Source organism: Prorops nasuta, unplaced genomic scaffold (genome assembly GCF_024137725.1).
Source record: "Prorops nasuta isolate Cenicafe-Biocafe unplaced genomic scaffold, Cenicafe_Pnas_1.2 PNAS00017, whole genome shotgun sequence".
Lineage (NCBI taxonomy): Eukaryota > Metazoa > Arthropoda > Insecta > Hymenoptera > Bethylidae > Prorops > Prorops nasuta.
This window is the reverse complement of record NW_027116814.1, coordinates 1,608,431-1,634,970: the sequence shown is the minus strand read 5'-3', so window position 1 is coordinate 1,634,970 and position 26,540 is coordinate 1,608,431. Positions and strand designations below refer to the sequence as shown.

The window sequence follows — 26,540 nt, the reverse complement described above, 5'->3', positions numbered from 1 at the left end:
ACCCATCTAAGTAATTACGTGACACTAATCTTGCCAGCGAGAGAGCTGCTGCGGGCGCTGGCTACCTAGTGGCCAAGCGCGCCGCGGAGAGAAAAAGACAGATAGAGCGGCTAGACACTGTCGGTCTACCCGTCTACGGTGAGCGCAAGAGGGAAAGGGAGATATAGCAGAAATGTGGAATCTACTTCTCAGCATTTTGTTCCTCCCAATCTCGAACAATCCTAGATCAATAACTTATCGGTTGATAACTTCCTAGTTCGCATACGACCCGCCTATCTAGCGCTTCAGATTAGCAAAGCGCTAGAAGGCAGCTATTGTAACGCTGCGGAAACGCAACGTTACAATTGGAAATGCTAATAAGTTTTGCTACGTGTGCGGGGGAGGGTGATTTTAATATGAAGAAATGTTTGAAAAACTTAACCAAAAATCTGCGTCTGTTTTCGTTTTCTTGGATCACCTCATACCCAAAGCAGCGGCGATAAATCAGATGCAGATTTTGAGAGATGTTTTTCAAATTTTTCTTCATCTTAAAATCACCCCCCCCCCCCCCCGCACACGTAGCAGAACCTATCAGCATTTCCAGTACATTCATGTAAATTTTCTCCCAAATGCGACAGTCTTTTCAAATTTTTCTTATTAGCCATAGATGTATCGAAAACCCACACAGTAGGGATCCCGTTCAGATCGCGGGTGAGTCCACCGGCCTAGGGGTGATAACCCCTATCCTCCCTAGAACTAACTATAAGGGCTTTCCAACTTTGACATGGACAATGTCAGCTCGCCGTCGAACACACTCCGGCTTCATCCTCACACCCTACTGTTCACCTGCAGGACAGCGCGCCTTCGCTGGCTTTGTTATCTCAAAGAATAGGAGAGTGGATCATTCCATACATCTTCCTAAGAAGCAGTGTCACCATTTCCCGAGTTCTCTAAGGTAGCAGAATTCACGTTCCAGAAAATAATTCTATAAATTTTCACGATTGTTTAACTACCCAGTAAACCAGTGTTGCGTCAAGATTGCTCTGGGATTAGTGGAACAATATTAGCTGAATTGGGCAATTAGTTAAAAAATAATGAAGTAGACCTTTATTCGTGACTAATTTTTTGGGTGGGAGGGGGGGGGGGGCATTTGCATTTGTATGGGAAAAATGATTTTACCGGTTTTAGAGGGTTTTCAAGTATTTATTACCGTTATGTCAAAATTTTGACGTGTAAAAGTAAAACGGGTTGCAGATTCGGCTTTAACGGGACAAAATACATGAGAATAATATATTGGCATCTAAGACTCAGAGAGCAAAAAAAAATGGTGGGCCTGTGTTATCCGTTGATTTTTTCTATAAAATATATATATTTATGTTTCAAAATTTACCATTTTGTGAAAAATAAATATATCGAAAATATCCCAGCAAGTTATATGCGGAATGGGAAATTTGTCAGTTTTTTTTATTGCAGTTAAAAATTGTTGGAGTTTCTTTTTAGACTTTAAGCTACTGCAAAAAATGTCAATCAGGAAATGCTGTACCATCGATATTTTAAAATTTATGGCGTTGACAAAATTATTTTTTGTACGTTAATAATTGCACCATAAAAATGCTGTTTTGAAAAATAAATGTATTATATGGTTTAACTGAATAGTGTTATAATATATGTTTATATTACCACCTCTAGAATGGTCTAACTCCTTAAAAATGTAACTGATAGCTTAAAATTAGTCATCCTTCATATGTAACTTGATGTGATTCGCGAAATTTTCGTAGTGTCATTATTTAAAGTAACATGAAAAATGCTGTACGTTTTAAAATTGTCACTTTGTTTAGATATAAAGGGTATAACATGAATATAGAATATTAATTTAAGAGATTGCAGGAGAAGTTATTTGAACAAGATAACTCATATAAAATTTTGTACCATTGTCAATATTTCCCGCCTTACGTAAAATTGTTTACCCCAATAGCATACTTTGTAACGTTATTCCAATTAGTGTAAGGGGCCACTCACACTACAGGTTTTCCCATTACCTTCGCCCGTCCTTATTTATCGGTATCAGGGCGCCAGTTGGTCAGTTTGGTGGCCAACAACCCTACGTTATCATTGGAGTCTTTCGACTCCATTCTCTATGCATCTTAGTCAGCCCTGCGGCCATGCATTTGGACGGTAGCGGTAGCCAGGGTCGCTCAGTATGCTAGGTCGTGGAGAAAGGGGAGGGTTCCTTGCGGAAGTCCGAGCCTCGCAGACCTATCTGCTGAGGGGCATACATCTATCCCTCACCACCCACACACAGGTGGTAGTGAGGAGTGCGGGAACATGCGGTATCATTGCCAAGCATAGAGATTGCCAGGAGCGAACCACCACGGAGGCAATGTTCGCGGCCCGTCCAGCCATAGCGCAAACCTATGGGATTACGGAGAGCACCGGGACACATCCCAACGGGCTAACTACGCCCCTGCACAACCCACTATGCATTGGCTGGTATCCAGTCGTGACGTACGTGCAGGCTGGCGTATAGCACACGCCTCACGTAAGCGAACGGACCCATGGCTGTCTGAGTGCCGCGTCACGCGCTCACCAGCACGCACGGACACTACAGCACAGTCCCACGGTCACGTTCCGACTACCTGTTGTGGCAGTCTGCGCACGACATTCGCGCAGCCTGTTTGAAGCGCGTAACGTAACCAGCGTTCAAGCCAGACTCGATGTTCTATCTCCCCTCCTCGTGGGGACTTATAGACACAGTCATTCTTTTTAGGATTCCCCAAAGCCGCTTCTCCTTATCTCAGGTTGCCTGGGTTGTTTGGCATGGCCCTGCCTTACTTCTTAGGACAACCTGGACATCGTTTTTTGGAGCGCCGGTCTTTTCATCCGGGCCTCTGCCTGTCAACGAGGTCTATCCTTGACGTTAGCTATAATCCACTCGTGAGCCTACCTCACGAATCGGTAACATAGGGATTAATAATATCCACTGTTCGGTAGCTTTTATATTCTTTATTTGGTATCTCGTGTACGTAACGGGGAACTTCATTACAACTTATGCAGGGATGTTCAGATAATTCGTATCAAGAGGCGGAGGTCCTCTTAAAGCTTTGTAATGGGAGCTAAGCACGTGATTGGTCGTAAAGAAAAAGAGAAAGGATTAGAGCAATCGGAGAGAAAAAGGCAACGTCACACTAGTCGCTTCTCTGTCAATTTAGTAGTCTCTTTTTACGAAAGACGCATTCAACATTCATTTGCTGCTAGAAAGAGAGAGAGAGAGAGAGAGAGAGAGAAAGTGGCTAATAGGAGCCAATGAGAGGCAGCGATCAGCCAATGAATTTTATAAATCCGCGTTTCATATAGAGAGACTATTAGGATTGATAGAGAAACAACGTAAATAACGCTGCGCTCTCTCTCTCTCTCTCTCTATCTATCTATCTCTAATAAGTCATTCTTTCTCCTTCTCTTCGCGGCCCCAATCAGGCGCTTAGTCCCCGCTACGAGGCTTTAAAAGGACCTCCGCATGGTGTCTCTTGATACGAATTATCTGAAGAACCCTGGATAGCTATGCAAATCGGTAAATATTTAAAATATAAAAAAAATGTATAAGAGTATTTTATAGGTAGGTTAATACGTTCACCGCCAACCTACGAGATAACCCATAACCAACTACGAGTTATCTCGTAGGCTGGCTGTGAACGTGTTAATATGGTCGTAGGCAATAAAACACCCTAATGATTTTTTTTCCTAATATTCATATTTATCGAATTATATAAAGCTATATTAAGGTTATTTTAGCCAATGTATTTTAAAAAATAACTATAAATATTAATAATACAACACAAAAATTTGTAACACTTTTTTGTGGACATTATCATAATTTTCAAAATTTACACCGGCACACAAAAAAACGTAGTTTATACATTGAACCAAACTCACCTATCTTTATGTATTTCGACGCACTAAATTCGAATCTGAAGTACGCTTTGGTCAATCAAATCCAAAATCTCGAGAAAAATGCAAAAGACCGTTGAAATTGACAAAAAATCGGATTAATTGATACATAAAATTGTAGAAACATTTTTTTTATCTTAACCAAGTATGATTTTGTATGTATTTTCATGCGTTGAATCTAAATTTAAAATTGGTTGAACTGCACAATGTACAAATTAAGCAAAAATTATAAAAAAATGTGATATGAGAGACGCTGATAAGAACAGAAAAGGATTACACCGTCCTCCTTTTGTAATAAATTCTTTTTATTTCAAATATAATCTGTGCAGTCGGTTTTTCTTTTTCTTCCTGTTTTCTCTCTTTAAATCTCTTTTTAGTATCCAGAAAAAATCTGATATCATATTGCTATTACACCTACCTTTATATCGAGTCTCTATTTCACTTATATTTTGATGAAATTGTTTTTCTTGTTCTCCATTGTAGTCTCCGAGATTTTCAAGGAAATAGTCAAGATGAAAATGAAGTGCAATTTCAGATTCATTAAAAAACCAAAATTGTTTAAATTTTTTAATACAAATCTTCGACTATATTCTTACAATACACATTCTTCTCATTTCCTAAAAAGTTCTGAGAAACGTTTTTGAAGTTTTCCCAAGCTACTTTCTCTAGATCGTTGATTATGGTTTTTGACCAATTTCCACCGTTTATTGCATTTTTCTGAAGATTTTGGAGGTGTTTGACCGAAACGGACATCAAATTTGGAATCAGCGTGTTGAATTACACAAAGATAGTTGGGCTTAGTTCAAGGCACAGACCATTTCTTTTTTTGTGTGTCGGTATCATTCTTCATCAGTTTTTATATTTAACGAATTACAGAACAATTTTTAAGTAATGCCATACTAACAAATTTAAACATAAACATTTTATTCTTTATTTTGAAAAATAACAATACTACGATTAAAATCAATCTGAATTCTTTTATCCTTATTAACTTACCTACAAAAAATTCTTATACATTGTAATGTTGTGGGTTCCGTCAGAGTCCACACATTATAAAGTTCCATTCAAAAGTCGCGCCGCAGTGAGAGGTAAGCAACGCCGCTGCAATAGCCTAGTAGCGCCGCCAGCGGAGTCGAAGAAAACTCGTAAAGAAAGATCGTCATTTCTAGTCAGCTTGTCGTGCGTACCGGTCGTAGGATTTTTCTTTCGGAAAAGTGAGGAGGAAAAGAAAGGAGATACAATCCGGCAAGTGTTGCTCAAAATCAGGAACAGAGGAAAAATAGGCCTGGCATCACTCGAGAGCCTGAAAGCATTGTTCATCCCCGATTGTTGGTTTTCTCCTTTGGCGAGTAGCGTGACAGGTACCTGTTTAAGAATGTTTTCCGCGTGCGATTGCTCTACCCGGTCATAGTAACCGATCGGGCGAGCCGTAGGAATTAAGAAGTGCGCGATCGATTAAAGTTTCTTTGTCGCGAATAATTGTAAAAGAGGCCCAGGATAAGAGAAGTTAGCCTACGCGTTAAATGAATGTCAGTGTAGCATCTCGTACGCGTAATAGGCCAGAAAGAAATTAGCCTCAATTAGTACTTCCAATTTTTGCCAGTTCAGGCAATCCTGAGCCTAGAGAGTCGTGCCAGAAAGAAAAAGTATGGACAGGTGAATCGGGTAAAGGAAAAGAGATCTTGTTTACTATATTGGACAATTTGGTGCAACCAGGGAAGACCCAAGAGGGGTCTGGCGCCCAACGCGCTGTAGGAGCATAACTTGAAAAAAATTTCCCATAGTTGACAGAAACTTATGGGTATTTCATAAGTCGATGCCGACCCGTAAACCGTCGATAGAGTGACCGATTCTGAGTAGAAAATCTTTATAAATTTTTGTCTACATCCCTTATAATTAACCTTTAGAACGCCGGGGTTTTGACGACTTTTTTACCCTTTGAAAAGCAGCAATATTGATTTATATTTGTCTATGTTAAGCACCAAAAAACAGCGATCTGAAATAGCGTTTTATATAAGACATTCCGGCGGCTAACATTGGAGAAAATTTAAAAATTTTTGAAATTTTAAATTAATTTGTATATAGGGTTTTCTGGAGTGGAGAAGACGATAATAATAATATTTTGTATATCTACCCCTAGAAACTACCCTTTTTGCACAGAGACCGTTTTTTTTATTTTCTTATGAATTTCATTATTATGGTAGATGCAATTTTGTGTGATATACATGAAAGCATGGTATAGAGCAGTGTTTCATGACATACGTCGCATTCAAATCTGGAACGGCGTTTTTTATTCGATATTGAACAAAGTTTACACACACGTCGGAGGACCTTTGATGAATCTTCACTGGTAAGTGGTAATTGGAACAGCAAAATGTCGACCAGTCATTCGTAGATTGCTTGATTGGATGGAAGATGAATGACGATTGGAATCAATACCGAGCATATTCCTTACTACTTCCAATCGAAATATTGGAGAAGAAAGTGGAATGTCCGATCGCTGATTATATCATGCGTGAGCATTTGCCAGAGATAGATCTACCAAATGGAAGAAAAATTTTCTATATCACTTCATGGACTTTCTAGTGTTTTCAGTCAAAGACAATTGCCTATCTATATTGTCGACTGCCCCCATGTTCTGATTATATTCGAAAATGCACGTAGGTTTTATGACATTTTCCCCAGTTTTCCAGTCTTTTTTGACGGTATAGCTAAATCCAAGTTTATGCACGGTAGTTAACATATAAACCTCTTTCTTGTCCATCCATTTCAAAATAAGCCACACATCATTGTGAGCAACTTCTACTTGACCTTTGTTTAATTTGGCATTCAATTTCGGTACGCTTTTCCGATTTTTTCGAAGTGTACCACACATTCCTGTATTTTTATCATGTAAGAATTCAGATAATTGAGGAGATGAATACCAATTAGCAATAAATATTACATGGCCTTTGTGAAAATACGGCACAAGGAAATGAGCTACTATATCTCCGGAAATCCCCAAACCACATTTTATGAAATCAGTAGTGGAACCTGTGTAGACTATGAAATTAATTAGAAATCCAGATTTGCAATCAACAAGTTCAAACACTTTGATTCCAAAGCGGTTCCTTGTGAAAAGAAGATATTGCTTGAACATTAGTCGTCCTTTCCACAACACTAAGCTTTCGTCAATGCATAAATTCTTCCCCGGAAATATAGTACGTGAAAATTTGACTCGAAGATCATCGATTACAGGTTTCACTTTTTTCAATAGATGATTTCCCAATTCGTCGTTATTTGCGAAATGCAAAAAGCGCAGGATTTGTAAATACCTATTTCGACACATTACAGTGTTGAAAATGGGAGTTGATAATAAAGGATCTGTACTCCAATAGTTTTCCAATTTACTCTTTCGAACATGACCCATATTGATCGTAAGACCTAAGAAAACTCGCAGCTCATTGACCGTCACTGGTTCCCAAGCCTTCATATTCAAACGATAAGGTACAGGGTTTTGTTCCTGATATAAATTCGTTTAAGATTTGATCATTTCGAAGAGAGAATGGTCAAAAAAGAGCTCAAAATAATCAAGAGGTAGGTTGCAACATCTGACAGACTCATGAACCTGAAATGAGCCGGTGAAATCCTTTATTGAAGGATAAAAGAATCTATCATATTTGATATCAGAAGAGTATGTACCCGTATCATAATCATCATCATTGATCTCTATTATATCCTGCTCATCACCAGAAGAATCTGGCTCTGATTCGTTACTAGACCAAATTATGGTTTCTTCGGTGTTAGCCATTATTTTTAAGAATAAACGTATAAAGTAAATTAGTACTAAGCTAGTACTAGCCGATAGCCGATATAAAATATTTAGATAAAAGATATAAACGTAAAACATAAAGCAAGTAGAGATGATTTTGGAGCACAAGTAGTATTAGCGCCGAAGACTTATTACCAGCGAGAAGAGTTATGCAACAATGCCCATCTGTTAGCCAAATATGAAATTACTTCAAAGGGGTCTAACTGAATGTCCCAGGAACCCCACGCATGCAAGTAAAAATTTTTGTGACCGTCTTATATAAGACTTTCCGGCGCAAAGGTTAAAAAGTTATCGATGGTTGAATTTTCAAAAACTGCGGTTTTCTTATTGGCTCGGTTCAATAGGACGGTTCAATCGAAGGGAGGAAGGAGGATCAATCTGGCCAATAAATAACAAAATAACAATTGAAGCGGCTAGGCCGTACTAAACATAATGGTGAATTCTTGGCTGATATTGATTTTCTATTATAGTATTTCAGTTGAGATTGTCAGTTAATATTCTGACTACCGAATTTATTAAGGGTTTCATTTGAACAGTTCTCGGTAAACTTACGCGTATTATTAACAATCTTTAATCCGATAACATGCATGCGATTAATAAATACCCGATTCCCCGATTCAATTGTTATTTATTGGCCAGATTGATCCTCCTTCCTCCCCCTGATTGAACCGCCCTATTGAACCGAACCAATAAGAAAATCGCGGTTTCTGAATTTTCAACCACCGATAACTTTTTAATTAAAGGATGTAGAAAAAAAATTATAAAGATTTTCTACTCAGAATCGGCCACTCTATCGATGGTTTTCGGGTCGGCATCGACTTATGAAATGCCCTGTATATCACCTTCCCCAACTGAGAAGAAATCGCGTTTGACCTTTTTCTTTCTCGTCACCGCTTTCGATGCTTAGCCTAATGTTTCCCCAGTTAGGCAGGTAAAAAGGGAAAAAGTGAATTTTAGTGCTATGTAGAGTGTAAATTGTAAATATAGAAAAATTGCTAAGAATCTGATTTTACATTGTCCCCTGCATAAATACCTTATCCCCTACAGAAAAGGAAAAGTGTTACAATGTTTATTTTATATTTTTAATATATATTGATTTACACAAAGCTATTTCAGAACTCTATTGAGGCAAAGGCATTCTTACTTAAATCGGAAAATATTGACAATAGTACCAAATTTTACAGGTGTTTTCTTGTCTCCAAATAACTTCTCCTGCAACCCCTTAATATTATGACTTATGCCTATGTTACGCACTGTATACAGGATATTTTCCTAACAGCGAAGCATAGGAGATTCGTGTTAGTTGATTATAGCCCTCGGAATGATGGAATCTGAGAGCGCTGATTGGTCAATATTGCGTAGTGCCGACAGATAATAGGCCGTTACCAATAGTTACATACAAAAAATGAGATTCATCCGCCATTTTGGTGTGGAAAAATGTTTACATGCTAATCCTAGCAGAAAGAGGTGTAAAATGAAGAAATTTCAAATGGTAAGGTTACTAAAATTAAATCGAAAATAATGAATGGAAAGAACGAATATTCTTAATTTTCATTAATTGTATTCAATTTTTACTTTAGTAACGTCAACATTTGACATTTTACCATTTTAAACCTCTTTCTGCTACGATTATCATGTAAACATTTCTCCACACCAAAATGGCGGAAGAATCTCATTTTGTGTATCCAACTATTGGTAACGGCTTATTATCTGTTGACACAACGCAATATTGACCAATCAGCGCTCTCAGATTCCATCATTCCAAATACTATAGTCAACTAACACGAATCTCCTATCCTCCGCTGTTAGGAAAAGACCCTGTATATGTATTAATGTGATCGTTAGAAAAGGTATTTTTTTAGTTTTACTCAGGCGCGTCCCTCAAAACCAATCTGACTAAAGAAAATGCTTAAGGGGATCCGTCGAGGTTGATTATTTTAACTTCCAGTTATCTTCTAAAATGTTAGAAATATTAAACATTTTTAAGGACTAAACTTATCCATTAAGATCCATTCTATAACGGTAATAAGCCCGTTTTTCAAGAATATAAAAAATAATAAGAATTAAATTTTACTTTGTGAAACAAATCACTATATTTATAGAAAATGTAAGTCTTTAACGATTATGAACCAGAGTGTAATGAATAATTTGAAACCAAAAACAAGCTGATATTGCTAAAATTGTTGAAGATTTTTGGCTAAAACCAATTCAGCTAAACGTAGAACAATATCGAATCTGTCTCACCAATTCAAACGTATATCAATATATTAGACAACGACAGGCGTATTATTTACTACGCTATAATAAGAACGTTCGTCTTCTCTCTACTATCGATAGCCTAAATACACTAAGAAATCTTACTTACTATATAATATCCCTGTTAGTAAGCGATAGCAGAACAACAGTGGAATTACGATTTATTTTCAACTGAAAAGAAAGGTTTCTGAAGAATATATGACTCTACCCTCCTTTCTCATAAATCAATAAAATTGTGCATAATTTTTGTAGTATAATTTGGGCTCTAGAAGTCAAAATATTTGAATAAGACATTACGGGTGTATAAATCTCAATGTACTTTGTTTTGAGTGTCTATGTGTTGATCAAAACAAATGAGCCTACACATACGAGCTAGCGAGAAAGCACGCTAAGATTTATAGATTTGTACAGTTTTATCCAATTTTCTCAGTTTCTAGAGGCCAGACTGTGATAAAAAAAATTATGCTGCTTCGTTGAGTCATGAGGAAGGGGGGTAGAGCCACAAATTTTACATAATCGTTTCTTTTCAGCCCAAAAAAAATCGTAATTGTACTATTGCAATGCATTCTTCTACCAACAGGGATATTAGTAAACGGGATTTATTAGTGTATTTAGGATAGGAGTAGTAAGGTGATGATGAATGTTCTTAATAGAGCAAACTACCTAATACGCCTGTTCTTGTGTAATATATTGATATACGTTCGAGTCAGTTAATGAGATTCGATACTTGTTTTTCGTTTAGCTGAATTGGTTTTAGCCAACAATTTTCGACAATTTTAGCAATATCAGCTTGCTTTTAGTCTCAAATTACTCGTTATACTCTGGCTCATAACCGTGAAGACTTACTTTTTCCATAAATATAGTGACTTGTTTCGCAGAGTAAAATTTAATTCTTGTTATTTTTTATTTTTCATATTTTTGAAAAACGGGCTTCTTATCGTTATAGAATGGATCTCAACGAATAAGTTTAGTTCTTTCAAAAATGTTAATATTTCTAAAATTCTAGAAGATAATTGGAATTTAAAACATTCAATCTCAATAGGATCCCCTTAATAACTCTCCTAGCCACTTACCTCTTCGCATTTAAATAATATAAAATTTAATAGACTTTGGAAAATAATTTTTAAGTTAATAAATACATAATATACAAAGTTAATTTTCAAAGTCCGTCAAAATTCAATACTATTCAAATAGCAAAATGTATAAGTTGCTTGGAAGGCCGTTTAGGATTGTTGTTATTTATTATTTAGAGTAGACTTGGGAAAGAGGGGGCACTTCGGTGAAAATAACAAAATACATCTTTCAACTATTATTATAATATACATATACAGGGTGTTTTTCTAACGGCGGCATATAGGAGATTCGTGTTAAGCCTACGGCACACTATGCTGGATTTCGTGCTAGAATGCTTGCTAGGATTGTGAAGACCAATGATGATTCAGTTGTGAATTAAATATAATAATCTGATTGGTCTTCACAAATCTAGCAAGCATTCTAGCACGAAATCCAGCATAGTGTGCCGTAGGCTTTAGTTGACTATAGCGCTCAGGATGATGGTATCAGAGAGCGCTGATTGGTCAATATCATGTAGTGCCAACATGAAATGGTCCGTTACCAATAGATGAATACGAAAAATGAGACCCATCCGCCATTTTGGAGTGGAGAAGTGTTTACATGCTAGCTGTAGCAGAAAGAGGTGTGAAATGGAAAAATGTCAAATAGTGAGGTTACTAAAGTAAAAATGGAAAATAATGATTGGAAAGTTCGAATATTCTTACTTTCCATTCATTATTTTCCATTTTTACTTTAGTAACCTCACTATTTGACATTTTTCCATTTCACACCTCTTTCTGCTACAACTAGCATGTAAACACTTCTCCACTCCAAAATGGCGGATGGGTCTCATTTTTCGTATTCATCTATTGGTAACGGACCATTTCATGTTGGCACTACATGATATTGACCAATCAGCGCTCTCTGATACCATCATCCTGAGCGCTATAGTCAACTAACACGAATCTCCTATATGCCGCCGTTAGAGATAAACCCTGTATATGTATATATAGGGTGGGCCATTTTAATCGACGCACCAGAATTACTTGTAAACCAATGATCTTATGAAAGAATGTCAATAAAAGTTGTTATACTTCGAGTGGGACATAAGAAGGTATTTCTATTTGACATTTAAATATTATCTCTGAATGCTATATAAAGGTCATCTTGTGATTTTTAAATGGAACACCATCTTTATCCTTACATATTCTGAAAATATATATTAAGAGATTTCCAAAACACTATATGAATATATCATTGCATTCTTTCGTTCACTAAATATTTAGATTTTAAATTGCATTTAAGTGAGCCTACCAACTCACCAGCATGTCTCTGTTAAACGAAAATAAATAATTTAATAGTAAAAGAATATGTGTGTGTTTGTGTAATACAGAAATTGTTTGATATCACTAAAAACTAATTCAAAGAATTTTGAACCAAAATATTGAAAAACACCTGATGAGAAAATAATTTTAAACTTCAAACAAAATATATTTTTAAAGATTTGCTTGCATCGTTCACCCACAAAAAATATACTAATTTACGAGATTGAAGAAAAAAAATATGTTAGCTTCTCTAGACGATATTTCTTACATTTCACAATGACTCTCTAAAGACTACTCTGACAAAACGAAAATGATTATTTCGACCGTAAAATTTCCCGCTGTTTTCGAATCCGATTTTAAACTTAGGTGATCCAATTTACAAAATAACTTTCATCTTCAAATAATCTTGAAAAAACTAATCCTAGGAAAATCATAATTAATAGGATATGATGAGATCTCCATCATTGCCTTGAATAACTTTTTTCCACATCATTTTTTTGTATTTAGCTTACCAACAGAGATATTCAGATGAATCGATAAGCTCACCTGAATGCAATTTAAAATATAAATAGTTAGTGAACGACTGAATGAAATAATACATTTATATAGTGCTTTGGAAACCTCATGAGATCAGTTTTTATAATATGTGAGTGTGCGAAAGTGTCTAGAACCGGGGTAGGGGTTCATTTCGCCAAAAATTTTTTAGAAACGCGTGCACCTCTCTAGATAGTTGCATGAATATGGCGACCGCCTGACAGCTAGGTACAGTCTGTTCAATAAATTAATGAAAATAAAGTAGTTGAATCAATGCAATTAAAGTTATGATAAAAAATTGTTAATGACTTATATAAAAAGACGGTTTATTTAAAAAAAACTGGTAATATTTATAGTTACAATGATTAATGAATTTATATGTTCTATCTCTAGCTTCGGGTACCACAAATGCTTCATCCTTAATTATTTATATAATAGGCAAAATTTAAGACAAGATTTGGATATTAAAACGTATGCTAAAAGAAGAACAAAAAGGGGTAAACATAATTTACAAATAAACACATTGAAATATTTGTATGTACAAATTTTAATATCTAACAATTGCAATGAACAAAGTTGCATACAGAATCTGCCATACTCCACCCCCATCCCTATCACCTTGCAGTATGCAGAGATTTATATATATACAGGGTGTCCGGTTAACTATGGCCAATCCGGGATATTCGGATATAGGGTAAAATTTCGAGTAAAAAAGTTCGAAACACTTTGTGGCTAGCACCCTTAATTAAAAAGTTATTAGCGAATACAGATCCTCAGTTTTAATTGGATTTGCTTTTAAGGATGATTCTATTGGTCGCATTGTTAGCCCATAAACGCTAAGATTCAGTAAAAGTTAATACTAATGCAAACACACGGGCAGTGGACACACCCACTTGAGCCTGTGTTAGTGACCGAAAGCCGAGCGTCATAAAAACAATGAAAACATAAACATTCTTGACAATAGTCGCAAGCTAATATTTAAACTTTTGTAATTTTCAAGTAAGAAGTTAATAATTATCATTTTTGAATTGTATGTATTTTTACGATGAAAATGAGTCCAAACACAATATAATTACGCCAATTTTAGAGTATAATTAACAGTTTTAATTAATTAATAATATCGCTAAAAAAGTCATAATCATGTCGCGCTTGTACTTATTTTCACCATAAAAATATGAACAAATCAGAAATAAGAATTAGAAATTTGATAAAACACAATTGCAAAAGTTAAATTTTTTATAAATGTCTTAATTTCATTACCCCTATTCCCCCTTTCCTCTGCCGATCAAGCGCGTAGAATTATCGAGCTCCCAAGGCTATTCATTCAACAATAGGCCTATATTTAAAAAACAGAAAAACGTAAACACATTACATTAAACAAAGAGAAATTTAACTTTTGCAATTGTGTTTTATCAAATTTCTAATTCTTATTTTTGATTTGTTCATATTTTTATGGTGAAAATAAGTCCAAGCGCGACATAATAATGACTTTTTTTAGCGACATTATTAATTAATTAAAACTGTTATTTATACTCAAAAATTGGCGTAATTTTATTGTGATTGGACTCATTTTCATCGTAAAAATACATACAATTCAAAAATGATAATTATTAACTTCTTACTTGAAAATTACAAAAGTTTAAATTTTAGTTTGCGACTATTGTCATGAGTGTTTATGTTTTCATTGTTTTTATGACGCTCGCTCTCGAGACTCGTATGCTCGGCTTTCGGTTACTACCACATGCTCAAGTGGGTGTGTCCACTGCCCGGGTGTTTGCATTAGTATTAACTTTTACTGAATCTTAGCGTTTATGGGCTAACAACGCGACCAATTGAATCATCCTTAAAAGCAAATCCAATTAAAACTGAGGATCTGTAATCGCTAATAACTTTTTAATTAAGGGTGCTAGCCACAAAGTGTTTCGAACTTTTTTACTCGAAATTTTACCCTCTATCCGAATATCCCGGATTGGCCATAGTTGACCGGACACCCTGTATATATATATATATATATATATATATATATATATCCGTCTTATAGCTTTAAATTCTGCATTGTTAATCAATGTAGCTGTACCATCACATGTTTGTATAATGCAATGTAAATATCTGTATGAAATAAAAGCAAATTTTTATTTTATATAACATGCATAATTTGTTTCCATTAATTTATTTATAATTACATTATCTTTTCTACGTTTTTATTTTTACAACAATACCACTTGTGATAAGTATATCCATCTGAATACAATATATTAGGAAGTTTTTTCGGATACATCGAGATTTATATCAAAAATTTTAAATGTATTTTTAAGAAACGCACTGCTGATAGCAATCATTTTATCTTCGGCATGAATGTCAAGTATTTACACTTGTATTGAATTACACAAAAAACAAAGAAAATACAATAAACTGCCGTTTGTCTCATGGTCGATTTATTGACTATCTAGCAGTGCATATCTTAAAAATACAATTGAAATTTTCCTTATAAATCTGGATGGCTCCCAAAAAAATTTCTAATATATTGTATCCAGATAGAAATACTTCTTACAAGCGCTATTGTTGCAAAAATAAAAACGGTGATAGTATTATGTAAGTATACATAAAGAGATGGAAATAAATTATGGAAGGTTACGTAAAATCATAATATACCTTTATCTAATACAGGTATTTACATTGCTCTATACAACCATGTAATGGTACAACTAAATTGATTAACAATTCGGAATTTAAGGCAAGCAAAGGGCACAGTCACGAAAAGAGTGATGAATTCAAAATAACAGCAGCTTTTAGGGAACTACTTTTTAAAGGCTGCATTAATGTAAATATATAAACTGTATCATTTCATAATATCAAATAATTTAAATATAAGTATTAGGGTGGTCTAAAAACATTTTTTTTCTTTTTTTTAGGGGCCACCCCGAAATATGTTTTTGCATGAAAAAAGAAAACTTTTCCCTCAACATGACCGAAATCGAAGGTGATTTAAAGGTGGCCCAAATAATTTTTCACATTTAATTTAAAAAAAAACATTTAAATAGTGTTTTATGATTTCTTTAATTATAGTGTTATTGTACCTTGATTTCAAACTCTTACATAATTAAAAACCTTCTGAAGAAAGATCTATAAATTTTAAAAATAAAAAAAATATACCGATTTACCAAAGATTTTTATTTGTAATTTAGTAAATAATTTGTTTTGTTAGTACTAAGACGGAGATGGAGCAAGCGCGTGAGAGCGGGACGACCGATTATCCCAGACAGCCCGCTCCTCAGCTTTTCGTCCAATCACTAATATACTATAATATAATCGTTTAAAATCGAAGTGCTGGAAAGATGATTAGATGATATCTTCTAATAACTATAGGAGGGAAGAACTCTAGGAGACAAAATAACGCTGAGATTTAACTGGTAGAAAGCTGTTTATTCAAATACAGTCAATACAGAATATGAATTTGTACATATAATAAAGATTGCTCACAAATGAGACTGAGTATGAAGCAAAGACCACCCACAATGATAAACCGATCAATTTGGCAATCCCAATCTTGGCTAAAAATCCCAGGTCCCAGGGCAGGATACTTCGCACCTGAGATACCCAGGCAACGAAGCAAGTTAAGGAAGGATATCTTTATCCTGGAGACCACGATAACGCCATTGAAAAGGGTTGCGATCTAGGAGTCCTAGCGGTGTCGCAGAGAGGTAGAGGAATGCCTAAGCTTTCAATTTTACACAGAATTTACAGAGTCTAGAGTCTAGTGTTATATACATATAACTACTTATACTACTTTTCTCTATCAACTAGCCAATAACTAGAATTAAAACATTTAATTAATAAAAGTTAGTTAAATTCGAAAAGGCTCCGGTTGCATTCTAACCAAGCGCCGTGTGGCGTCATTCGTATGCAACCTGAACCTCCTTCTTAGGCAACAGTACTTCTCTGTTGCCAGGGCCTCAGAGCGCGCGTGGCCAAAAGTCTTAGTCAGCTATTAGAACAATCGACTTATTGACGCACGGTCGACTTAGTAACCATTGACGCACGATCGATTCCCTAAAACCATACCATATATGGTCATGAGAATCGATGCATTTTGAGGCAACGACTTGACTGCTCGGTTCCTGACCGATCAGTCCAGGCCCAGCAGTAACTAGAACAAGTCATCTGACTTTAACCGAGCATTAGCTCCCAAGTTACTCTAAATTCAATCTAACTTCAATTAGATAATCATTTTATTTAAAACCTCTAAAAACCTGTATAACTATAATTTATTTTTATAATTCAACATTGTAAAATAACTCTACAAGGACTGAATAAATTTAGTTGTACCCAAAAGTATTTGAATTAGTTCGTCACGGTGTGAACCCATAACAAAAGTGGTGGCAGCGGTGGGATAGGCTGAAAGATCTATCAACTGGTGAAGCAGCAGGAAAAAGAAAGGAGATTTCCTTACGCTCATCAACTACTACGACGGCAACAATTGGAGGAATTCTCACTTCAAATCAACCCCTCAGTACTCCAGTTCTCAAGGGATTCATCGATCATTATCGCAGTCTCAACATTTCGACCTCGTTCATTCGGAAGATCACTGCCTATCCTAGAGGATTCAACATCACCGACCAGCTTACTCAAGGAATCTACAAGAGGACCTACGACATCAGGACTCAACTGAAGAAGAAAGGATCTTTGGTGAGTACGGTCCCAACTTGTAAAAAATCAGTAGCAAAACTATTTACTTTGCGAATCATTGTAAACGCTAGCCCCGCGAGCGAAATTAAATTTTAGAGGAAAATTTTCTCATGAGTCAAGACGACAGAAACCTTGACCGGACTCAATCGGTTCCAAATCTTACAGCAACTTCTAGGCGCTTATTTAATCAAGTTTCTATCAGTGACGAAGTAACTTCCTTCTTGCATGAAGTGCAGGAAAATACCGAACGTGCATTATTCGATTCGGAAAGCCCAGAAGTGACCGATACTGTTGCATTTCCTAGCACATCAAATACAAACACAAACCGAAATCCATTAGTTGGGAGCGTAGACCGCAGTGCTCTTAGACGCAACGTTACTATTCGTAGGCGCGGAAGCTCCATTATGGCAAATCGCGATCGTGTTGTTTTTCATGACCCAAACTCGGTTCCTGAATAAAATACAGATAGAACTCTGGATACCAGACTACCTGTAACACCTGCCCCAAGGGTGTCTCAGTCGCCAATAACGACTGAAATAAACAGACTAACTGAAACCTTACGACGAGAGGCCAATCCTCTCGAAGAAGAGAATGCTAGGCTAAGAGAAGAACTTAGACAATTACGTATCCGGTAGGATGCAATTTTATATGCAACAGAAAACGAACCGCAACCTTGCGGAAGTTCCACAATAAAGAAACCTTTACGAAGGACTTTCTCTAAGCAGTTAAACCACGGTTCAGATCATGAACGGGAAGAATCAACTCAATTAGAAAATGAACCGAAACCCTGATTCTCGTTCGATACAGCTATGAAAATGTTACCCAATTTCTCAGGGAATCCAGATGGATTAGATCCATTTATAAGTACAGCATACCTTATTCACGATGGTATAGCCCCTAAAGATCGGAGCGACTTATTACAATTCATTAGATTCTCAAGTCTAAAAGGCAAAGCGTTCCATGAACTTAAATATAGGGCCATTGATACAATCGACGATTTAGTCGTAGAATGAGAAGCCATATTCAGGCCTAAACGATCAGTAGCAGTCGTACAAAACGACCTATATACTAGCCGACAAAGAAAGCACGAGCCAGTAAAAGCATACGCTAACCGAATAGAAGGATTGCTAACTGAGCTATTACAATTAAGCTTAGACCCAGGAAACTCAGCAGACAGTAATGCCGCAATAGAAGGATTGCTGAGAAAACAAGCATTGACTCAATTTAATCGCGGTTTAAATTCGCGTATTGCAACGATAGTCAAGGCTTCTAAATGCCTCACTCTACAAGAAGCTATCTCTTTGGCTATAGAAGAAGATAGCACCTGCCCATCCTATCGTGAACCTAATCATAACAAGAGAGGAATTCAACAAGGTTCCCATACAGGTAACAATAAGAAAAATGATAATCTACATTGCGAAAGGTGCGACAGAAAGGGACACCTCGCAAAAAATTGCTACGCACGATTATCTAACGCTAAAAACCTCAAGATAAGAGAGTATCAATAAATAAAATATCTGATGTATGCAACTATTGCAAAAAACCTGGACATACAGTCCAAGAGTGCCGAACCTTAAAAAAGAAAAAACAAAGGGAATCCAGTCAGCAAATAAGTGCCGCAGAGTCACAAGCAGAGGAACGATTACGACTCGACACAACGAGACTAAACGTATTACAGAACTTTTCACATAAAAATTTAATTGAAGTTCAAGCTGATGAATTTAAAAAACGAACAGCTATGTTACTTTTTGACACAGGAGCTGATATTTCTATCATAAAAGCAGGAGTTCTCCAAGGAAGAACGATGATCAACCAAAAGGAAAATACCGTTACTGGATTAGGAAACTACCCATTCACTACTGCAGGAACAGTGGAACTACATATGAAAGTAGGGAAACATATAATTCTGCATCCATTCCAGATAATACCTAGTTCATTCCCATTAATTGCAGACGGAATCTTAGGTGTAGATCTCTGGGAGAAAAATGTTTACACGGTAAACCGAGATCATTCAATTACGATGCTAGGACACAGCTGGCAAATGCACTACTCAGCTCCCCAGACAGTGACCCTGAAACCGAGAACCGAAACTTTAGTGGCGGCGATAACACATAGCACGAGTGATGGGCTAGCGACAGCCCGAGAACTTAGACCAGGCGTGTACATGGGAAACTGTGTCACCAGGCCGTCTGAGTCAACCTGCTGCGTCAGCATAATCAATGTTACAGAGGACGAGCAGGAGATAGATACCCCAATAGTGGAACTAGAAAAAATTCCCGACCCACCCGAAGAAAACATTGAGCACTCTCAACCTCCAGCAATTTATCATATAAACAATTACAACGAAGATAGAATTGACAAACTGATAAATCTCATAGATGTAGCCCATCTCAATGAAGAGGAAAAACGGAAATTATACATGATTTGTAAAAGCTTCAGTGATATATTCCAAATAGAAGGGGATCGTCTTTTGACTACAAAAGCAGTAAAACACACACTCACCCTAAAAGTAGGGGCCACCCCAATTTTCAAGAAACCTTATCGTCTGCCAGAAAAACATAAAAACGAAATAGATAAACAAATAAATCAGATGGAAGAAGAAGGTATAGTACGTACGAGTAAAAGTCAATGGAATGCACCACTCCTAGTAGTTCCTAAGAAACCTGATGCCCAGGGAAATGTGAAGATGCGCATAGTCGTAGACTTCCGTAAATTAAACGAAGTAACGGTAGGAGATGCATTTCCTTTACCAAATATAACGGAAATACTAGATCAATTAGGATATTCTAAATATTTCACAACATTAGATTTGGCATCAGGCTTCCACCAAATAGAAATGGCAGAGAAAGACAAGGAGAAAACAGCATTCTCTACGCCAATGGGACACTACGAATACAATCGTATGCCATTCGGTTTGAAAAATGCACCCGCAACATTCCAGCGTATGATGAACTCAGTGTTATCAGGACTACATGGAATCAAATGCTACGTGTATCTGGATGATATAGTAATCCATGCACCAACTTTAACAGAGCATAACAAGAGGCTACAAGAAGTGTTTACCAGATTAAGGGAAAATACATTAAAATTACAACCAGAAAAATGTCGTTTTCTACGAAAAGAAACATGTTATCTGGGACATATAATATCGGATAAAGGAATCTATCCTGATCCGAGCAAAACAACAGCTGTGGAAAAATATCCACGACCCAAAAATGTAAAAGACATTCAATCATTCCTAGGATTAGCAGGCTATTATAGACGTTTTATAGACCAATTTGCTGACCTAGCCAAACCGCTAACAGAACTCTTAAAAAAGGGAAAAAATTTCCATTGGACTACGGCGGAAGAAACTGCTTTCAACACACTGAAAAGGAAACTCGTAAGTGCACAGATATTGCAATACCCAGATTTTAAAAAACCTTTCATTTTAACTACGGATGCATCTGAATTAGCAGTAGGAGCCGTGTTGTCACAAGGAATTCTGGGAGAAGATCTGCCATTGGCATATGCCAGTAGAACATTAAACAAAGCAGAAATAAACTATAGTACAACCGAAAAAGAACTAGCAGCCATAGTTTGGGCAGTTCAAAATTTCAGACCATACTTATATGGAACAAAATTCACTATAGTTACAGATCATCAACCTTTGACATGGTTATTCAATATTCAAGATCCAGGATCAAGACTCATGAGGTGGAGACTGAAACTTGAAGAATATGATTACGAAATAAAGTATAAGCCAGGAAAACAAAACACCAACGCAGATGCTCTTAGTAGAATACATGTTGTCACAAGGGCCACAGCGAAAAAGGTACCCTCAGATCCGCTAACAAGTAATAAGGCAAAATCTCCAATAGCAGATCCTAAGTTGATACAGGAGAAACAAAAAATCAGCAAAAAGGAGACGACAGCTGAAACTGTTACATCACTGGCAACATCGAACGTCGACCCAGAACCGGAGACGTCGAACGTTGACGCCGACACAGCTGATTCGTCAAGGCCAGAAGAAAGCGAATCAGAGGAAGAAAGCGAGTCAGAAATAATGGAAAAAGAGGAAACATATCCCGCTGAAAAAATAACTCGCATACTGTATGAATACCATGACACACCCTTTGGAGGTCATGAAGGTATACACAGAACCTTAAAGAGAATTAAACTCCGACATACCTGGCCCTACATGAAAAAGGATATACAGGAATACATCGCAAAGTGCGACAAATGTCAAAGAAACAAGACAGGGGGAGTAAAAAGGGCTCCAATGCTTATTACGGATACACAGTTAGAACCCTTTGAAAAGGTAGCACTTGACATTATTGGACCCTACCCGCCAACACCACGTGCAAATAAATATGCGCTGACGTTTCAAGACTTATTTACGAGGTATAGTATCGCCTTACCAATACCAGACCAGTCAGCTTCTACAGTGGCTAAATACTTTGTGGAAAAAATACTTTTTATATTCGGAATCCCGCAAAAAGTATTAACTGATCAAGATACTAACTTTGTCAGTCAACTCTTCAAAAACGTATGCAAATTGTTGAAAATCGAGAAAATTCAAACAACCGCATACCATCCACAATCAAATGGAGCTTTAGAACGTTCGCATCGAACACTAACGTCATACTTAAAAAGCTACGTTAATGACGATTTAAATAATTGGGATGAGTGGTTACCATACGCTATGTTTGCATATAATACAACCCCTCATACTGTCACAAACGAAACTCCATTCTCATTGTTATTTGGGAGAGAAATAGAACTCCCAACATTTCTTGAAGCACCGCCGAAACCATCATATACATACGGAGACTACCGTGAAGAATTACGCGAAAGAATGCGTTCGGCAGGTATCATGATGAAAGATCATCTGATAAAGGAAAAAGAAAAATCTAAAATGCAATATGATAAAAACACGCGAGAAATTGATTTTAATATAGGAGATAAAGTTTTACTAAAAAGGGAAATGATTCGGCATGGTAGACCAAAGAAACTTGAACCTATCTACGATGGTCCCTATACGGTTACAAGGAAACGAAACGATTTAAACTACGAAATACTAACCGGAAAAAAATTCGTGAATGTACACGTAAACAGATTAAAACCCTATATTATGTGAATAAACCAAATAAGTATAATAAGTAATCGCGTAGTTTTAATAATAAGTACTGTAAATTTTTTTTTAATAATAACTATCAAGTCTACTCTACCGCAAATTAACAATCAATCGTAATTAAAACTAAACCTGAGCTATCTTATAATTCACTACATACTAATAGGTAGGAGAATATAAATAAAAATAAGAAGAAATTAGGTAAAATCGGTAGTTTATTAAACAATTTTTTTGTTTTGGGAGGGGAAAATACAGAGATGTTACAAATATATAAAAAAAATTTTTTTATTAATCAATCAAACCATGTGGTACCATAAAACATAGTCCTCTGAGGGGGCATATTGGTACCATCCCCTCGGATACTCCACTTGGAAGTTACTGTACCCCCAGCCACGTTTGGGTACCAGTCCGGTATATTGAAGCCACCGGATCCCGTAATAATCGAACATCTAGTGGAAGTCGTTCTCCTCTTCGCCAAAATTCGCGTGCGCTCGAGCGAAATGTCGCTCTTGCCGGCGATACTGTCGTCTCGCCGTGATTGCCCGGAGGGTTTTCCACAAAACTAAATGAAAAGAGACAACAATATAATAAAAAAAAATTACAATCAAATACATAACAAAAGTAATTTTATTTAAATACTTACAACCACCAAAAAAATCCAAACAGGGGAACGCCATATTCGTCGCATAATCCCCGATCGTGAGGCCGGTATTTCGCCAACTCTTGCTTTCGGGCACTTACCATTTCGGTGAATGTTAAGAAACTACACAGTTTGAAGGAAGAGACAAAAATGACTTTGCGTCCGAAAAATGCACATTATATAGGAAAATCTCCACTTAGGAACACATAAAAAAAAAGCTGACCTGGCGACCGTGTAACGTTTAGCCATAGGTCGTACAGCAACGAAAAAAAAAAAAGACAAGAAAAGAAAGAAATCCTTCACTTACTAATAAATAATATATTCGTTTTTAGGTTCCTATTGTTATTAACAATTATCCACATTGGACGGACGAAACAACAAGTCAAAATAGACCCTATAGTTGGACAACCAGGACTCTTTTACGAACGTATTGGAACTATAAACTACTATAAAGAAAAATGGAAACTAGTAATCACAACGGACGTCACTGAATATTATACGAGACACAGGACACTAGAAAAAATAATGAAAGAACAACGATTTTGTAATAACGACAATAATAAGCAAACTTGTATGAACACGATAAATGACATAGACTACAAATTAAACACGACAAAACGAAACTTACAGGAATTTACTGAAATAACAGAACACAGATAGGTCAAGGCGAGGTTTAATTAATGCGATTGGTTCTTTAGGGAAATCGTTATTCGGAACAATGGATAGCGAAGATGAGGAAAGAATAAATAAACATTTAGAAGATATAGATAATGAAGTAGACACTAATAGAAAAGCATTAAAAAGTAAAATACAAATTATTGTTAGGAATCTAGAAATATTTAATAGTAGCGTAAGAAATCTGTACGCGAACGAAGAAATTCTATCACGCACGGCGAATAATCTGCTTACGCAGCAAGCAGAAAGAGAGACCTTATACAATATAGACTTTGCGGCGGAACAGTTAATGATAGATACCGATCATCTCCTAAATTTTGCGATACAAGCAACAGACGGAGTAAAAAACCCAAAGGTTATCCCATATTCAAAAATCTTACAATATTTAAAAGATGCGGTACAACACATTCCATCGGGTACGCAATTCCCAATAACATTAGACAATTTAAATATACACTTAATAGCAAAGCTAATGAAACCTACAATTTGGTCTAAAACCAATAAACTAATAGTAATATTAAGTATCCCACTAGTTACACCAAAGGAATACGAGCTTATACACTTATACCCTATTCCAGTTCCAACAAACTTTTCAAAAACACTCTTTACAATAATAAATCTGAAAAGAGAATACTTAGCAATAGACAGTACCACAGAAAGATATACAGAATACGACTTGAGAGAATTAGAAAAGTGTAACATAATTAACGACCAATATTTATGCCAGTTTGAAAAACCGATAATAAAAATAAAAAGCGTAAACCCATGCGAAATTGCCTTATATCTGAAAGCGATAGGAACAAATACATGTGAACATAAAGCAGTACACCTGGTTCAGCCAATGCTGATACCAATGAACAATCCATCATCATGGATATTTACGACTCCGCATAAAGAAATTATAGAGATAATTTGTAAAAATAAACCGAAATTCAGCGTAGAATTAATGGGCTCCGGGACAATTTATCTACATAATAATTGTTTGCTAACAGCTACTGATTTTATATTGGAAACCGTACAAACCTATAGAATAAGCAAGCGAAGGAATTACATTCCAAACTATAACTTTTCTCTAAATACAATTGATCCCAAAAACAGCATGAATACAGCGGACACCAACAAGATACCTCGACTTCACAATGTGTTAAACAAAGTGAACGAACTCAACACCCTCAGCGTTCAATTAAAGGACCTTGAGAAGGACCTAGAAAAAAAAGGTCAAGGGACGGGCCACTACCTGTTTCACCACACAGTATCTTCCTACTCAGCCTTGGTTTTAATTCTACTTGGAATAGGACTCTACGCATTGTGGCACCATTGTCAACGTAGGCCCACATCCAAGCCAAGGACCAGAGTAATAAAAAAAGAAGCTATGGAGATGCAAGAGGATGTTAACTCTCAAAACTCCGATCATATGTCCGTGCTGTAAACAATTAAGAGTCCCTTATGGTACTCTTCCCCCAGGGGGGGAGGGGTGTTATATACATATAACTACTTATACTACTTTTCTCTATCAACTAGCCAATAACTAGAATTAAAACATTTAATTAATAAAAGTTAGTTAAATTCGAAAAGGCTCCGGTTGCATTCTAACCAAGCGCCGTGTGGCGTCATTCGTATGCAACCTGAACCTCCTTCTTAGGCGACAGTACTTCTCTGTTGCCAGGGCCTCAGAGCGCGCGTGGCCAAAAGTCTTATTCAGCTATTAGAACAATCGACTTATTGACGCACGGTCGACTTAGTAACCATTGACGCACGATCGATTCCCTAAAACCATACCATATATGGTCATGAGAATCGATGCATTTTGAGGCAACGACTTGACTGCTCGGTTCCTGACCGATCAGTCCAGGCCCAGCAGTAACTAGAACAAGTCATCTGACTTTAACCGAGCATTAGCTCCCAAGTTACTCTAAATTCAATCTAACTTCAATTAGATAATCATTTTATTTAAAACCTCTAAAAACCTGTATAACTATAATTTATTTTTATAATTCAACATTGTAAAATAACTCTACAAGGACTGAATAAATTTAGTTGTACCCAAAAGTATTTGAATTAGTTCGTCACGGTGTGATCCCACAACACTAGAATGATTTAAACGAGCCGCACTTATCAAGGAACTCTTGGGCATTTATATGTACAAAGTCCGGCAGAAATGGCGTCCCTTGATGCGTTTAGGAAACGCGTTTTAGGATCCTCCACTGTATACTCTATTCTGCTAGGCGGAGATAGGGGAATGGAACGTGATAACTATAGTAGTTCGTCTATCTCGCTCTAAATGAGTGAGTGCGAGAGAGAGAGAGAGAGAGAGAGCTTTATACGGCATAGCAGGGCAAGCCAGGCGTCCCAAGGCTCATTTCTATCTGTGCCATTGCCTATGGCTATCTCTCTCGCTCGGTAAGAATCATTCGTCCGTTCTTGTTTAGGTCAGTTCTACGCCAATGGATACTCTCTAAAGATTTTCTCAGGCGACAGCATTGAAGACTGCGATTACAGCGGGGATTTTAAAATAATGTGCAC

At 36.5% G+C, this 26,540-nt stretch overlaps 2 protein-coding genes across 2 annotated transcripts in view; one reads left to right on the top strand and one right to left on the bottom strand.

Annotated features, from left to right (window-relative positions):
• Positions 1-26,540, top strand: part of trol (terribly reduced optic lobes) — a 668,955-nt gene that overhangs the window by 524,183 nt on the left and 118,232 nt on the right. The gene's annotated exons all lie outside the window — the stretch shown is intronic.
• On the bottom strand, positions 6,491-7,714 carry LOC136779505 (piggyBac transposable element-derived protein 4-like). Its single transcript, XM_066737127.1, has 2 exons — positions 7,532-7,714; positions 6,491-7,426 (listed from the first exon to the last, which is right to left on the bottom strand). Exons 1-2 carry the CDS (start codon positions 7,712-7,714, stop codon positions 6,491-6,493), a joined length of 1,119 nt encoding a protein of 372 aa, XP_066593224.1.

Excerpts from the sequence above, each read along its gene's own strand:
- LOC136779505 (XM_066737127.1), bottom strand. The coding sequence starts at position 7,714 with ATGGCTAACACCGAAGAAACCATAATTTGGTCTAGTAACGAATCAGAG. Across the intron at positions 7,427-7,531 it reads ATTTCACCGGCTCATTTCAG|GAACAAAACCCTGTACCTTA; the intron begins GTTCATGAGTCT and ends AATTTATATCAG.